This window comes from Scyliorhinus canicula, chromosome 14 (assembly GCF_902713615.1).
Source record: "Scyliorhinus canicula chromosome 14, sScyCan1.1, whole genome shotgun sequence".
Taxonomy (NCBI): Eukaryota; Metazoa; Chordata; class Chondrichthyes; order Carcharhiniformes; family Scyliorhinidae; genus Scyliorhinus; species Scyliorhinus canicula.
In genome coordinates this window covers 57316427-57333267 of record NC_052159.1, presented here as the reverse complement: position 1 = coordinate 57333267, position 16841 = coordinate 57316427, and the positions used below count along the sequence as shown (strand labels likewise).

Here is a 16841-nt window from a genome sequence, read left to right as displayed (position 1 = left end):
CACATCCGTTTAACACTGCTTCGTTCCTTCATACACTGAGTGATTATTTGTTTGTTTCTTTATTGCATTTTTATTTGGTATTGCTCTTTTTAAAAACAATTATATTTTATTAAGTTAGAATACAAATCTCAGGAAAGAAGTTGGAGATTTATTTATCTAATTAATTATAATTTTTAAGGGCCCTTCAGAGATTCACGGGCCCCTTCTTGGCTCTCCGGGCTCCGGGCCCCGGACCGATGTACCGGCTGAACCAAGACTACTGCTTGATATCCTTTGAAGTTGCCGACCATCTCAAATCACGAATTGTAACTTTATCTTTTAATTCACACACTCTTGCTGAAAACATGGAATTTCCTTAATTATGCCCGACCCGGGCCCCCCTATTCCACATCCTCCCACTACCTCCCCTGCTTCGTTCCTTTTAATGCACTGCTTATTTGTGTCCTGTTCTCTTTTTTTTTCTTCTTCCTTTTTTATTACTAAAACAGTTGTCTGTGTTTGTTTCTTTATTGCATTTTTATTGACATAGGGGGCCCACTTCATCAGGGGCCCACTTGCCATTGGGCAAGCTGACACCTTGGCCAGTCCGCCACTGCTTGAGAGGATACAACGTTTGTATTAATAAAACTATGGCATAAAATGTGTGGAAGCTCTGTATCAAACAAAAGCAGGCAACTAGAAAACTGAGCAGTAGGAATTAAAGATGCATTATGAGGGCAATATGCGGTGAAGATGTAGGATGTTCGAGTTCACGATATTGAATTGAATACAATAGCTTCAGTTTGTGAGGTTATTTAATAATGTTTTCTCATGGTGAATATTAATAGTTGATTAATCTTTAGAATTTTTGATTGCGGTCCCAAATCCCAGAAATAATGTGTAATATTTGGCTTTTGTTTGTGGATTTTAGATTTTGTTTGATGCGTGTATCAGGTAATAGACATGGAGACTGTTTTGATATGTTTAGTGTTAACAAAGTGTAGTCATGGTAAAATTGCACATTTAACTAATTTTGTGGGCCTTGTCTTTCTCTTTTTTTCTTTTTTTTAAATCTCCCCAAACCCCCGGGACACTGACACCCCACAACCCCCGGGGCATTGACAACACCCAAACCCCCGGGACATTGACACATCCCCCACCCCGGACACTGACATCCCCCCCCCCCCCCCCCCCCCCCCCCCCCCCCACGGACACTGACATCCCCCCCCGCCTTCAAACCCCGGGACACTGACATCCTGCCCCCTCCCCCAAAACCTCCGGAACACTGACACCCCCCCCCCCCCCCCCCCCAAACGTCCGGGATCTTTACCCACCCTCCCAACCCCCGGGAAACTGATAGCAACCTTCCCAACGCCCGGGACACTGACAGCCCCCCCCCACCCCAATGGGACACTGACCCTCCCACAAATCCCTCGGGACACTGACCTCTCCTGGACCTTGCCTTTTCAACTGTCAATGATTATAAATTGGTAAAATAGTATTCCTTGTGTATTGAAAGATGAACATCTCTGTAATAGTGTGTTTGAATATAACCTACTCTAATCACTTTCCTCTACTTGAATTGCAGTGAGTTTTTTAATATACAGTTCTGAACTTGGATATATCTACAGATGGTTTTGTTTTTGTTTTCCAGTACTTGTTCAGTCAAAATCTTGCAAATTTTTCATGTTGCTCGACTAAGTGAATCTCAAAATTTTCAAAGCCAACTTGGCAATAATCAGCAATTGTACCATGCCTCTTCTGGGAGCAACTTTGTTGGTATATTGTCTCGGTAAGTGAGAGTTTAATTAACTTGTGCATTTTATATAATTGTACTGTTTATTTGCATCAGCCATTGTGAATCTAATAGGTTTTTACTGTTGGTAAATAAAATATGAACGAACCATTTATATGAAAAAGACTAACTGGTCCATCATAAGTAAAAATAGAAAATGCTGAAAAACTCAGCAGGTCTGGCAGAATCTGTGGGGAGAGAAATAGAATTAATGTTTAGAGTCCAGTATGATTACTCTGGAAACTCTGGGTTCTTGTGCAGTAACCTTTTATGTAGCATCTTATTTGATGCCTTTTGGAAATCCAAATACACATCTACTGTTTTTTCCTTTATCCACCCTGCTCGTTACATCCTCAAAGAGCACTAATACATTTTTCAGAATGCAATGTCCCACAAAATGGGACCGGGGTTCAATTTCGGCCTTGGGTGACTGTCTGTGTGGAGTTTGCGCTTTCTTCCCATGTCTGCGTGGGTTTCCTCCAGGTGTTCTAGTTTCCTCCCACAGTCCAAAGATGTGCAGGTTAGGTGGATTGGCCATTCTAAATTGCCCTTTAATGTCCAGGGATGTGCTGGTTGGGTGGGGTTTTGGGGAAGGGGTGGGGGAGCAGGCCTAGCTGAGGTGCTCTATCGGAGCGTCGGTGCAGACTTCATGGGCCAAATGGCCTCCTTCTGCAATGTTAGAATACTATGGTTCTAAAAATATGTTGACCCAGCCTGATTGTTTTCTGACTTTCTAATTGTCCTGCTATTGCTTTCTTAATGATGGATTCCAGTATTTTTGCAATTGCAAATGTTAGACTTAGATTCCTGTAATCCCCTACTTTTTGTCTCCATCCTTTCTTGATTTAGAAATTGCATTTACAGTTTTCCAGTCCAGAATCTAGAGAATTTTGGAAGGTTACAATCAATGGCCAGCACAGAGACAATGGGCCGAAGGGCCTCATTCTGTGCTATAAAACTCTGTGTCAGAGCATCCACTGTCTCTGCAATCGCCTCTTATACGACCCTAGGATGCGTGTCATTAGGTCCAAAGGACCTGTGGACTCCTGTGTGGAATTTGCACATTCTCCCCCTGACTGCGTGGGTTTCCACCGGGTGCTCCGGTTTCTTCTCGCGTTCCAAAGAAATGCAGGTAGGTGGATTGGCCAAAGTTAAATTTCCCCTTAGTGTCCAGCGGTTAAATTGGGTTAGAGGGTTATGGGTTTAGGGCGGGAGAGTGTGCCTAGGTGCACATTCGGAGAGCTGGTGCAGATGTGATGAGCTGAATGGCCTCCTTCTGCACTCTTGGGAGTCTATGATCTATAACTTGTCAGCCTTATTTCCACTAGTTTGCCTGGTATTCCTTGCTAGTAATGATGATAATTTTAAGCTCCTCCCCCTCCCTATTTTTCCTCCTGATTTTCTACTGTTATTGAAAAACGTTCAGTGTCTTCTCCTATGAAGACAAGTACTAAATACTTGTCCAGAGTCTCTGCCATATCGTTGTTTTCCATTATTAATTCCCCAATCTCATTCTCTAAGGGACCCACATTTATGTTAGCAATGCTCTTCCTTTTTCTATACTTGTAGAATCTCTTACTGTCTGTTCTTGCTAGTTAACTCTCAAACCATTTTCATACTTTCTTGTAATCATCTATTGGTTTCTAAAATTTTCCTAACCTCTGGCATACTTCCAACAACGGTGTATGTCCTTCCTTTCAATTTGATACAATCCTTAACTTGTTTAGTTATAGATTGTTAATAGCTGAGACCAAAACACTGCTCCTTACAATACCCCACTAGTTATAGCCTGCAAACTTGAAAATAACCAATTTATGACTACTTCTTGTTTTCTGTCTGTTCAACTATCCTCATCTGTGTTAATGTATCACCCCCCCACACAATTTAATTTCCTAATTTGATGTAACCACTTCTTGTTTGACACCTTATTGAATGCTTTTTGAAAATCAGAATACACTATATCTACTGTTTCTTCCTTATCTGCCCAGTTAGTTGAATCCTCAAAAAACTTCCAACAAATTTGTTGCACACAATTTATCTTTCGTAAATCTGTGTTGACTACCTAATTGTCATTTGATTCTCAGTTACCATGATCCTCACAATAGATTCCAGCATTTTCTCTACTAGTGATGTAAGGTCAGCTGCATCAATGCTTCACAGCTCCAGGGTCCCAGGTTCGATTCCCGGCTGGGTCACTGTCTGTGTGGAGTCTGCACGTCCTCCCTGTGTGTGCGTGGGTTTCCTCCGGGTGCTCCGGTTTCCTCCCACAGTCCAAAGATGTGCGGGTTAGGTGGATTGGCCATGCTAAATTGCCCGTAGTGTAAGGTTAATGGGGGGATTGTTGGGTTACGGGTATACGGGTTACGTGGGTTTAAGTAGGGTGATCATTGCTCGGCACAACATCGAGGGCCGAAGGGCCTGTTCTGTGCTGTACTGTTCTATCTTCTATCTATAGTTTCCTATTTTCTCTCTCCTTCCATTCTTAAATAGTGGAGTTATGTTTGCCACCTGCCAATCCAAGTTCTAGAATGTAGTGGATTCTGGAAGATAACAACCAATAGAACATAGAACAGTACAGCACAGAACAGGCCCTTCGGCCCTCGATGTTGTGCCGAGCAATGATCACCCTACTCAAACCCACGTATCCACCCTATACCCGTAACCCAACAACCCCCCCTTAACCCTACTTTTTAGGACACTACGGGCAATTTAGCATGGCCAATCCACCTAACCCGCACATCTTTGGACTGTGGGAGGAAACCGGAGCACCCGGAGGAAACCCAGGCACACACGGGGAGGACGTGCAGACTCCACACAGACAGTGACCCAGCCGGGAACCGAACCTGGGACCCTGGAGCTGTGAAGCATTTATGCTAACCACCATGCTACTGTGCTGCCCGTAAGCATCCAGAGGAATTGTTGACTGTAAATCACATTAATTTCTCCAGTAATATTTCTTTAATAATATCCCTATGTAGCCGTACTGGCCATGCCCCTCCTCTGAGCACATCCCTTCATCTTCGACTTAGCAGCTTTAAGCATAAAACCTATTGATGGATCTCTGTGTCTATTCGGAACCCTGGATATCCGTTATCCCTTCTCAGTTCTCAAATAACAGAGGTCAAGTCTGTGCTTTTTGGCAAAGTCCACTTGTACTTTATTTGTCAGCTGTGCCACTAGTAACCTTATTTTCAATACAACATTTAGGAAGTTCCAACTAGCCCTGCAGCAAGCTAGTCAGATTGATTGTCTTTAACGAATACAGTAGTTGAGTTTTCATTCAATTACAGATCGTGGTAACTCTTCAAATCATAATACACAGGATAACCTAACTAAGTGTAGCATGGTAGCATTGTGGATAGCGCAATTGCTTCACAACTCCAGGGTCCCAGGTTCGATTCCGGCTTGGGTCACTGTCTGTGCGGAGTCTGCACATCCTCCCCGTGTGTGCGTGGGTTTCCTCCGGGTGCTCCGGTTTCCTCCCACAGTCCAAAGATGTGCAGGTTAGGTGGATTGGCCATGGTGAATTGCCCTTAGTGTCCAAAATTGCCCTTAGTGTTGGGTGGGGTTACTGGGTTATGGGGATAGGGTGGAGGTGTTGACCTTGAGTAGGGTGCTCTTTCCAAGAACCGGTGCAGACTTGATGGGCCGAATGGTCTCCTTCTGCACTGTAAATTCTATGAATGTCTAAGTGATTTAAACAAAAGAAAGATGCCAATTAGCAAAAGCAAGCAGCAAAGAAATAGGTTTCAGAAATATAGATAGGGTGATTCCGGAAAGAGTTTTTCCAGCCCAGTAAGTGATTCTTAAGGAGGTGGTTATCTTTTTTTTTAATATTTCTTTATTCTCCTCCATTTTCACATTTTCCCCCAAATTTACACCCACCAACAATAAACAATAATCAGCAACAAATATGTCAATCCCCATATCAATAACAACGATCCCATCCTCCCACCAAACCCCAAACATTAGTCCACATGTTCACATAAACAAATGTCACCATTAACACCCCCCCCCCAACTAATGTTCGATGTTATCCAGTTCTTGAAAGTGCATAATGAATAATGCCCATGAATTGTAGAACCCCTCCATCCTTCCCCTCAGTTCAATCTTAACCTTCTCAAGAGTCAAGAATTCTAACAGGTCCCCAGGGCACAGGGTGGAGAGGTTGCTCTCCAACCCATGAGGATCCGCCTTCGGGTGATCAACGAGGCGAAGGCTGCAACAACTGCCTCCGCACCCAGTTCCAACCCTGACTGGTCCGACACCCTGAATATGGCCACCCGGGGTCCTGGGTCCAGTTTCACGTGCACTACTTTAGAAATGACCTAAAAACCTCCTTCCAATAATCCTCTAGCTTGGGACAGAACCAAAACATATAAACGTGACCCCCCCCCCCCCGGGCAACGTTCACACACATCTTCCACTCCCTCAAAGAATCGACTCATCCTCGCTGTCGTGAGGTGTGCTCTGTATACCACCTTCAGATCTATCAGCCCCAACCTCGCGCACGAGGTGGAGGCATTTACTCTCCGGAGCACCTCACACCAGAAGCCCTCCTCCATATCCTCTCCCAACTCTTCCTCCCACTTTGCTGTGATCCCTTCCAGTGGTGCCTTCTCCTCTTCCAAAATAGCTCCGTAAACCGCTGACACTACCCCCTTCTCCGGTCCTCCTCCAGCAATGTGGAGGCCGGCTCCACCGGGAAGCTATGTATCTCCTTTCTGGCAAAATCTCGAACCTGCATGTATCTAAACATTTCCCCCTGCTCCAGCCCATACTTCGCTGCCAGCTCCTTCAGTCCTCCAAATCGACCCCTAAGAAACAAATCTTTTAGTGTCTTAATCACCTTCTCCTCCCATTTCCGAAAATTTCTGTCCCACCTCCCTGGCTCAAATCTGTGGTTCCCTCGAATCGGCATTTCCCTTGACCCTGCCCCCATTCCGAAGTGTTGGCGAAACTGCCTTCAAATTCTCAATGAAGCTATTATTACCCTGAGTATTTCCCTGGGGCTATCGGGAGCGGCGCAGTTGCTAGTGCTTTCAATCCCGACCCCCTGCACAAACTCTCCTCCATTCTGACCCACTGGGAATCAACCCCTCTGACCCAGCTCCGCACCTTCTCCACATACGCCGCCCAGTAGTAATACATCAGGTTCGGAAGACCCAAACCCCCTGCCTGCCTTCCCATCTGCAGTAGCACCTTTCTACCTCTGGCCACCTTCCCTCCCCATGTGAACGACGTAATCCTTCCCTCAATCTCTCTGAAAAAAGCCTTTGGCAGGAAAATCAGCAGGCATTGAAAGATAAGCAGAAATTGCAGCAACACGTTCATTTTAACCGCCTGTACCCGACCCGCCAGAGACAGAGGGACACCATCCCACCTTTCCAGATCAGCTTTCACCTTTCACTATCCCCACCAAACTAGAAATGTTGTACCTGCGGAGCCCCCCCCCCCCCCGGCCGAGACAGCACAAAATACTCACTCTTGTCTAGATTTAGTTTGTACCCCGAGAAAGACCTAAACACTCAAAGCAGCTCCAATATTCGTCCTATCGACGTACTCGGTTCCGACATGTATAACAACACATCATCGGCATACAAGGACACCAAGGATAATTACCTTAAGGTGTGGCCTTTTTACTTCTGATTGGCTTTAATTAATTCATAATTCACTCAATTCGGCCAACTGTCTGTCCATCAATTTAAGAGATATATGTATTTAAATATATTGTTGCCAATTTCCCATTCCATCGCTTGCCAATTTAATTAGAAAAACAGTTTTCGTTAAGAAATTATCAGCCCTAGACTGGCCTAGAAACGTGACTACTCGTACTGGACAGCTGTCCAGTTTTTACCTTACAATGGGGCTTTTTAGCTAGTTGATGTCACTGACCTCAAGCAACTTGCAAAATGTGAAACCTAAGAAAGAAATTAAAGAGTATTATCTGGATTAACCCTCAGTGGATTCCCAACTATTGTTCCACTGAAGTAATGCTTAATATGATTATAGTTAATTATTCTTAAGGAGGTCTCATTTAAAACTCTAGCATCTTCCCTGACTCTCATGGTTATAGCTGACTAGAAAAGTCAATGGGGGCAATTCTCCACTCCGCGGACCAAGTGCCCGCGCTGTCGTGAACGCTGTTGCGTTTCACGACGGCCCGAACAGGGCCCGGGCACTACCTATTCTGGCCCCCACAGGGGGCCAGCACGGTGCTGGAGCGGTTCACGCCACTCCAGCCTGGCGCCGCGCCAACCCGGGCATGCGCAGTTGGGGCAGCTCAATCCTGCGCATGCGCAGTTGGGCCGTGCCATCCTGCGCATGCGCGGGGAACTTCTTATGCGCGCCAGCCCCGACGCAATATGGCGTGGGTGTTCAGGGGCCGGCCGCGGCGGAATGTAGGCCCGGGGGGAGAGAGGCCGGCCCTCCGATCGGTGGGCCCCGATCGCGGGCCAGACACCTTTGGAGGCCCCCCCCCCCACCCGGTGAAGGAGCCCCACTTCTCTCCCCCCCCCTCCCCCTACAGGCCGCCCCTCGAGTGTTCCCGTAGAGTTCCCGCCGACAGCGACCAGGGGTGGACGGCGCCAGCGGGACCCTGTCGTGTCGGAGCGGCCGCTCGGCCCATCTGGGCGCGAATTTGCAAATAGTTCTCCCAACACCTCTGTTTTCATCATTTTTATGACTTGAATAATAGCTTTCATACCAATCCCTGCAGCTCTTCACTTGTGACCAGCCGCACATATAACTTCTACAATTAATAATTACTTTCCATCTTCACAAATACAACCAGTTCTGACTTGCACTCGAATGATTCCTGTTAGCTTCTATAGCTGTTTAGCGGTATTAGGTTATGCAGATGGAAAATAAGGATCAAATTACAGAAAAGGCTCTTTAGATGGTGAAGGGTTTGTGTTTCTAAACCTTTTGGAAACGATCATCATTGAAACCATTAATTCTTTTTTTTTTATAAATGTTTTTATTCAGTTTTCATATTTTATATTGAACAAATTACAAATTGTTAGGAGAGAAAAAAAAACAAACACGCAAAAATTAACATACATATTTACAGGTAAGCATCTTCGTAGTAGTAACTGCCCCCCCCCCCCCCCCCCCCCCCCCCCTCAACATGTTTATTTAGTTTGGTTTTGGGCCTTAGCTAGCCATCGAACCCCCGTAACGAGCCTGTAGCCCCCCCCCCCCCCCCCTCCCGCTACCTTCCCCCGACTATTCTTCCTCTTGTACATTGGCCACAAATAGGTCCCGGAACAGTTGCATGAATGGCTCCCACGTTCTGTGGAAGCCGTCGTCCGACCCTCGGATGGCAAATTTGATTTTCTCCATTTGGAGAGATTCCGAGAGGTCGGACAGCCAGTCCGCAGCTCTGGGCGGTGCTGCTGACCGCCAGCCAAACAGGATTCTACGGCGGGCGATCAGGGAGGCAAAGGCAAGGGCGTCCGCCCTCCTCCCCAGGAATAGATCTGGCTGTTCTGAAACCCCGAAGACCGCCACTATCGGGCATGGCTCCACCCTCACTCCCACCACTTTGGACATAACCTCGAAGAAGGCTGTCCAGTACACCACGAGTCTGGGGCAAGACCAGAACATGTGGGCGTGGTTGGCCGGGCCTCTTTGGCACCGTTCACATCTGTCTTCCACCTCCGGGAAGAACCTACTCATACGGGTTCTTGTTAAGTGGGCTCTATGTACCACTTTTAGTTGCGTCAGGCTGAGCCTTGCGCACGTGGAGGTGGAGTTGACCCTATGCAGTGCTTCGCTCCAGAGTCCCCACCCTATCTCCATCCCCAGGTCGTCCTCCCATTTCCTCCTTGTTGCGTCCAGTACGGTGTCGTCCCTATCTACCAGTCGGTCATACATGTCACTACAGTTCCCTTTCTCTAGGATACTTGCGTCCAGTAGGTCTTCCAGTAGTGTCTGTCGTGGCGGTTGTGGGTACGTCCTTGTCTCCTTTCGTAGGAAGTTTTTGAGCTGCAGGTACCGTAGCTCGTTCCCCCCAGCTAGCTGAAATTTCTCTGTCAGTTCGTCCAGTGTTGCGATCCTGTCGTCCGTGTATAGGTCCCTGACTGTCAGTGTCCCCCCCGTCCTGCCTCCACCTTTTGAAGGTGGCGTCAGTCAGTGCTGGTGTGAACCTATGGTTGTTGCAGATGGGAGCCCTGTTCGACATTTTGGTCAGGCCAAGTTGCTGCCGCAGTTGGTTCCAGGATTGGAGGGTGGCTGTCACCACTGGGCTGCTGGAGTGTTTTTTGGGTGGGGATGGGAGTGCTGCCGTGGCGAGGGCCCGGAGGGAGGTTCCCATGCAGGAGGCCTCCTCCGCACGCACCCACTCAGCTTCTGGCTCCTGGATCCATCCCCTTACTCGCTCGGCTGTTGCTGCCCAGTGGTAGAATTGTAGATTCGGGAGGGCTAACCCTCCCCTGGTTTTTGTTTTTTGTAAGACCTTCTTTGGGATCCTAGCATTTTTACCCCCCCATACGAACGCCATGATGAGTTTGTCCAGCGCTTTGAAAAAGGCCTTGGGGATGTAGATCGGAATGGATCTAAACAGGAAGAGGAACCTGGGCAGTACGTTCATTTTGATCGTCTGAACTCTCCCCGCGAGGGAGAGCGGGAGTGTGTTCCATCTTTGCAGGTCCTTTTTAACTTCCTCCGTCAGGCTGGTGAGGTTCCATTTGTGGATCCCTTTCCAGTCATGGGCTATTTGGATCCCCAGGTAGCGGAATTTATGTCGGGCTTGTTTGAACGGCAGCCCCTTTAGTGCTGCCCCCCCCCCCCCCCCTCCCCTTGCGGGTGCACTGGGAAGATCTCACTTTTGCTCATGTTGAGTTTGTAGCCCGAGAAGGCTCCAAACTCTTTCAGGAACGCGATGATTCCGTCCATGCTGCTTTGTGGGTCCGAGATATAGAGGAGCAGATCATCCGCATAGAGTGAGACTCTGTGCTCTCTACCTCCCCTTCGGATCCCCCTCCAATTTTTTGCTGCCCTGAGCGCGATTGCTAGCGGTTCAATTGCTAGTGCGAACAGCAGCGGGGACAGTGGGCATCCTTGTCTGGTGCCCCTGTGCAGCTGGAAGTATTGGGAGTTGGTATTGTTGGTCTGTACACTCGCCATGGGAGCGTTGTACAGGAGCTTTACCCAAGCGGTGAACCCTGTTCCAAGCCCGAACCGCTCTAGTACCTCTATGAGGTATTTCCACTCGACTCTGTCGAAGGCCTTTTCTGCGTCCAGGGAGACGATCACCTCTTGTGTTCTCTCCCCGGAGGGGGTCATTATCACGTTCAGCAGGCGCCTGATGTTCGCGGTAAGCTGTCTACCTTTGACAAAGCCTGTCTGGTCCTCTGTGACCACCTCAGGTACACAGTCTTCTTGCCTTTTGGCTAGGATTTTGGCCAGTATTTTGGCGTCTGCATTCAGCAGAGATATGGGTCTGTATGACCCACATTCCGTTGGGTCTTTGTCTTTCTTAGGTATCAGCGAGATTGAGGCCTGTGCTAACGTGGGTGGCAACGTGCCCCTAGCTAGCGAGTCTGTGAACATCTCCCGCAGGTGCGGGGCCAGCGCTGTCGCAAATTTTTTGTAGAAGTCCGCCGGGAATCCGTCCGGTCCCGGCGCCTTCCCCGCCTGCATGGAGCTAATGCTCTCCATGATCTCTCCCAGTGCTAGTGGTGCTTCCAGATCCCGTTTTCTGCCCTCTCCCACAACTGGTATGTCCAGTCCGTCAAGAAACCGGTTCATCCCAGCCTTCCCCGTTGGGGGCTCTGAGGTGTACAGCTCTTGGTAGAAGGCCTTGAAGGTTTTGTTAATCCTCTCTGGTTCTGTTTCCAACGTGCCTCTGGTATCTCTGATTTGCGCAATTTCTCTGCTGGCTGCCTGCTTTCTCAGCTGGTGGGCCAACAGGCGGCTGGCTTTGTCTCCGTGTTCGTATAGGGCCCCGCGTGCCTGGCAGAGTTGGTGTACTGCTTTCCTGGTGGAGAGCAGGTCAAAGTTCCTTTGTAATTCTTTTCTCTCCGCCAGGAGTTCTACAGTCGGGGCCTCGGAGTATTTATGGTCTACCTCCAGTATGGAGTCGACCAGCTTCTGCCTAGCCACCCTTTCCTCCCTATCTCTTTGCGCTTTGTAGGCTATGATTTCCCCTCTTAGTACGGCCTTAAGCGCTTCCCAGAACGTGGAGGGTGAGACCTCCCCGTTTTGGTTGATCTCAGTGTACTCCGCTATGGCCTGCGCTATCCTTTCGCTGAAGGCCTTGTCAGCTAGTAAGGCACCGTCCAACCTCCATTTGGGGCGCTGGGCCCTTCCCGTCTCTAGCCGCACATCCATGTAGTGTGGAGCGTGGTCTGATATCACAATTGCAGAGTATTCCACCTTGTCTATCTCTGGAAGCACCGTTTTCCCCACCACAAAGAAGTCAATTCTGGTGTACACGTTGTGTACTGGGGAGAAGAAAGAGAATTATTTCTCCCCCGGGTGGGCGAATCTCCAGGGGTCTACTGCTCCCATCTGCTCCATATAGTGACTGAGTTCCCTTGCCATGTTTGAGGTTTTCCCCGTTCTGGGGTTTGATCTGTCCGTCGTTGGGTCCTGTACACAGTTGAAGTCCCCCCTCATGATTAGTCGGTGCGTCGCTATGTCCGGGATTTCTGCCATTGTCTTTTGGATGAAGCTCGTGTCGTCCCAGTTGGGCGCGTACACGTTAACTAGAACTACCGGCGCCCCATCCAGGGCCCCGCTGACCATGACATACCGTCCCCCTGGGTCCGTAACCGTCTTTGTCGCCCTAAACATTGTCCTCTTGCCAATCAGGATCGCCATCCCCCTGGCCCTTGCCCCATAACAGGAATGATAGGTTTGTCCCACCCAGCCCTTTCTTACCCGCAGTTGGTCCTGCTCCCTCAAGTGCGTCTCTTGGAGGAAGACTATGTCGGCCCTCATGTTTCTAAGGTGGGTGAGGACTCTAGATCTCTTCACTGGGCCGTTAAGTCCCCTTACGTTCCAGGTGACTATTCTGGTGGGGGGCTTCTGCCCCCTTGCTCCTGTGGGGTTAACCATATTTGTCCGGTGGACGCGCCCCTGCCCTCTGGGGTTTCCCTTTGTTAGGGGGCCGTCCAGGATGTCCACTATCACTGCTCTCCCCATGCGGTCGGGTCCCTGCGCTCCGGGGTTCCCCCTTGTCCCGGGGACACCCGCCATGGCCGTCCACTGTGTGTCCGCCACGCGGGTAGTCCCCTGCACTCCGGGGGGCCCCTTCACCCACAGACCGTACTGGGTGGGTGCTTGCAGCAGTTCCCTGTTTCGAGCCCTTGTCTGTGGCACTTTGTGGCCCTATTCCCTTGAAACCATTAATTCTTTATTCAGCATTTTGATGTGAACCCAATTTAATTGATTTTGCATTCTACCTCAAGCTGAGCTCATATCCTCTCCATCAGAATGCCTTTATCCACCTCTGAACCATGGTCCACCTCCATCCCTGCCTGTGTCCGTCTTCTGCTGAAGCTCTCATCCAGGCTTTTCTTATCTCAAAATAGCTATTTCAATGTGTTCCTGGCCAGTCTGCCATCTTTCATGCTCTGCATACTTCAACTCATCCAAAATTCTGCTGTTCGTATCCTATCCTGAACAAAGTCTTGCTCATCCATCACTCTCGCTGATCTATATATTAGCTCCCACATACACTACGATAGTTGTGTGGATGTTCGTGCACATCCTTCTCTCCCACAACTTACAGGGTACTCAATGCGAGCCACTTCAGTGTGGGGAAGAACTCAGAAATGAAGAGAGGCCAGATGCTTCATAAAACAGGGATATTCTCCCCATGTCTGCGTGGGTCTCACCCCCACAACACAAAGATGTGGAAGGTAAGTGGATTGGGTGCGCTAAATTGCCCCTTAATTGGAAAAAAAATGAATTGGGTACTAAAAAATGTTTTTTAATAATACCGGAATAGAGAATCAGGGGTAGTGTCAGTTAGCAGCTGACTTGAATACTATTTGTTGTCCAATGCTGCTTCTGGAGCAGAAACAGATATTTTCCGTCCAACCCCTAATATATTGTGAAATTGAAACCCAATGGAATCATAAATGGAAATAGTCAATTGTAGATTAAATTCTAATTCCATGATGTGCCTGAGGTAGACTGCTTCAGTGTGCAACTGCTGCCCAAATCTGTAATGTTGTAGGTTAGTCTTTGTCATGGTTAGCCTTTTATATTATTATAAATGTATACCCTAATAATGGCTATGACATTTTAAGGATTTACATTTTCCCACTTGGATATAGTTAATCTTTTATTATGATACAGCAAAGATCGATAGATTACAGTATTTCACAGCATCAGTTTATAGTATCTTAACTGGCTTTCACCCATTCAGTCACTGGACAAATTAGCATGAGTTGTCTTGTTCTTTAACTAAGTCGGTGTCAGACTCCAGCATCCACCTATTCATGCCAGGGGCCCTTGTCTTCTACTTTTGCAGGTGACCATTGACAATTCTCCAAAGTGCTGATCTTCTGACCCAATAAGTCATTTATGCATTAGCACAGTGGTTAGCACTGTTGCTCAAAGCGCCAGGACTCAGGTTCGATTCCCGGCTTGGGTCACTGACTGTGCGGAGTCAGCACACTCTGTGTGGGTTTCCTCTGGATACCCCAGTTTTCCTCCCACAAGTCTTGAAAGACTTGCTAATTAGGTGAATTGGACATTCTGAATTCTCCCTCATTGTACCCGAATAGCGCCGCAGGGTGGCAACTTGGGGATTTTCACAGTAACTTCATTGCAGTGTTAATGTAAGCCTACTTGTGACACTAATAAAGATTATTATTATTATGCCTAAACCAACTTAAACTCTGACTTTCTGCTTAGCCAGCAAGTATAAAAACAGTGGGTTTTTAAATAATCACTTATCAAGATGGGGATTGTCAATGTTTATGCTTTAAAATGACTCATCACTGCACTTTCAAAGACCATGTTCTATCCTTACAACAGTATTTTGGCAAATAGTTTAGTTAGTAAATTAATCCATGAGAATCTTATTGCGTTCTCACAGATAAACAGCATGTGACAGCACTCAGTGGTTTAAGTGATATTCATGTATTATTGCACCAATTTCACAGAGGGTTATTATTGCCAAAGACAGTAGTAGAAGATTATGGGGTGGAGCGAACTGATTTTGGCAATCTTGGAAGTGGAATTTACTTCAGCAATTCAATCAGGTCAGTTTTACTTTGCTTAGCATTGTTCTAATAAAGCTTAATTAATTTGGACAGAAGTGTTGTCAGTCACAGTTGAAAATTTACATTCGTTGATGATTTTTATTTTAATGTGCCTGTCGTCAGCTGCAGCACAAGTGTTTTGGCAGGCAAAATGGCATCTGAAAATGATTTTCTAGGCCTGCCCAAAAACTGTGTGGAAGGGCTACAGTGTCCTTCAATATTTGTGTTTGTGTTTTCATTTGTTGAAATAATATGTACTAAAAACGTACTTCTCAATTGTAGCACAAGCATTAAGTACTCAAAACCCAATAAAATTGATGGGAGTCGTCTCTTGGTGATCTGTGATGTTTCACTGGGTAAATGTAAGAACTACTACAAGAAGGACTTGACCTTAACTGCCGCACCAGCAGAATACTCCAGTGTACATGGAATCTGTAAAACTGAAAATATTGTCTCAGAGTTTGAGGTATGTCAGCTATTACCATATGCAATAAACATGAAATTGTGTTTTTGTGACAGTTTTGTAAACTTTTGTTTTGAAAACAGTTCCTAGCGTTGGATAAATTTGATAATACTAAGATACTGTACTAATACTAACGAATGTTTAAGTTGACTTGTTTTTCAACAAGGAGGATGCAAGACCTTTTGTTCTTCATAAAATTTCTCTTGTTTCTTTGAGCTGAGAAAGTACAGAATTCCTGCATCAAACATGTATCTATAATCTGTTTAAAAGTCTTCTACCTGGGTATCACGGCTGCACAGTGGTTAGCACAGTTGCTTCACAGCTCCCAGGGTCCACACCCAGCGCCATTCCCAACCGTTCCCACCACTTTCAGATCTTGAGTGCACTCACCTGCCACAACTTTTCCTCTTCAGACTTCTCATCTAGCTCTCCTGTCAGTCTCCACATGCTGTTATTGGGCTTTGGTCTACTATGAATAAATGAAATATTTCAGGTCTGGGTTACTCTAAAAATGTTTTGGGGACAATAATAAAAATGAAACCAAATATATGTAACGTATCACTTTTTTCTCAAAAATAGTTGTTTCAAGATATTTGTCAAATGTTTTCATTTAAATAAGTGATTTATTTTTGTATGGAAATGTTATATAGATTTGTTTGATGTAATTTTTCTTCCATGAATAAATCATTTATACCTATATTTCTTCTTTTTCCCTCCAGGATGATGAGTTTGTTGTTTATAGCACCTCCCAAGTGAAAATTAAGTATGTTGTCCAGTTCTGCATTGGTGAAGATCAACTGAAACCATTTCATCCTCTTATTAATGTAGCTCCTGAAGAAACCATTCCTTCAATAGTGACATCTGAAGACGTTGATATAGGTTAGAATTACCTCCTGCATGCTTTTTTTGCTTAAAATTAAAATGATAATAAATTGTGGCACAAATAACTAATCTCGAGTTCGAATCTCAATTGTACTTTTTTTCAGCAATAGATGTATGCATAAAGTACCAATTTAGTAGTGATTACTTCTGCACAAAACAGATTTATGTGATACTCTTCATTTGTACTTTTAAATGATGCCCTAAAACTTCTTATGGTTTTAAAAGTGGAGAGAATGAATTGATCTGAGAGGCATTTGCTACAGATCTATTTCTCGAGAGGAGAGAGAAGTATTGAGTTGGTAGTTATTATTAATTTGGATCTTTTGTAAAACTTACTCAGGTTCAATGGTATCAGTGGTCTGAGCTGTCTTACTTGGATTGAAATGACTGCCACTGTCTTGTATCTATTTCAGTATCTTTTTTTTTAACAAACAATTTTATTGAGGTATTTTAGGCATACAGAAAAAGTAACATTGTACAGTCCAAAAAAAAAGTCAAG

The 16841-nt window shown here is 46.3% G+C and overlaps 1 protein-coding gene across 1 annotated transcript in view; it reads left to right on the top strand.

Moving 5' to 3' along the window:
- Nucleotides 1-16841, top strand: part of parp4 (poly (ADP-ribose) polymerase family, member 4) — a 260543-nt gene that overhangs the window by 63811 nt on the left and 179891 nt on the right. The window contains 4 exon segments of the mRNA XM_038818701.1: nucleotides 1634-1771; nucleotides 14899-14997; nucleotides 15280-15463; nucleotides 16180-16339. Coding sequence (XP_038674629.1) covers nucleotides 1634-1771; nucleotides 14899-14997; nucleotides 15280-15463; nucleotides 16180-16339 — 581 coding nt within the window.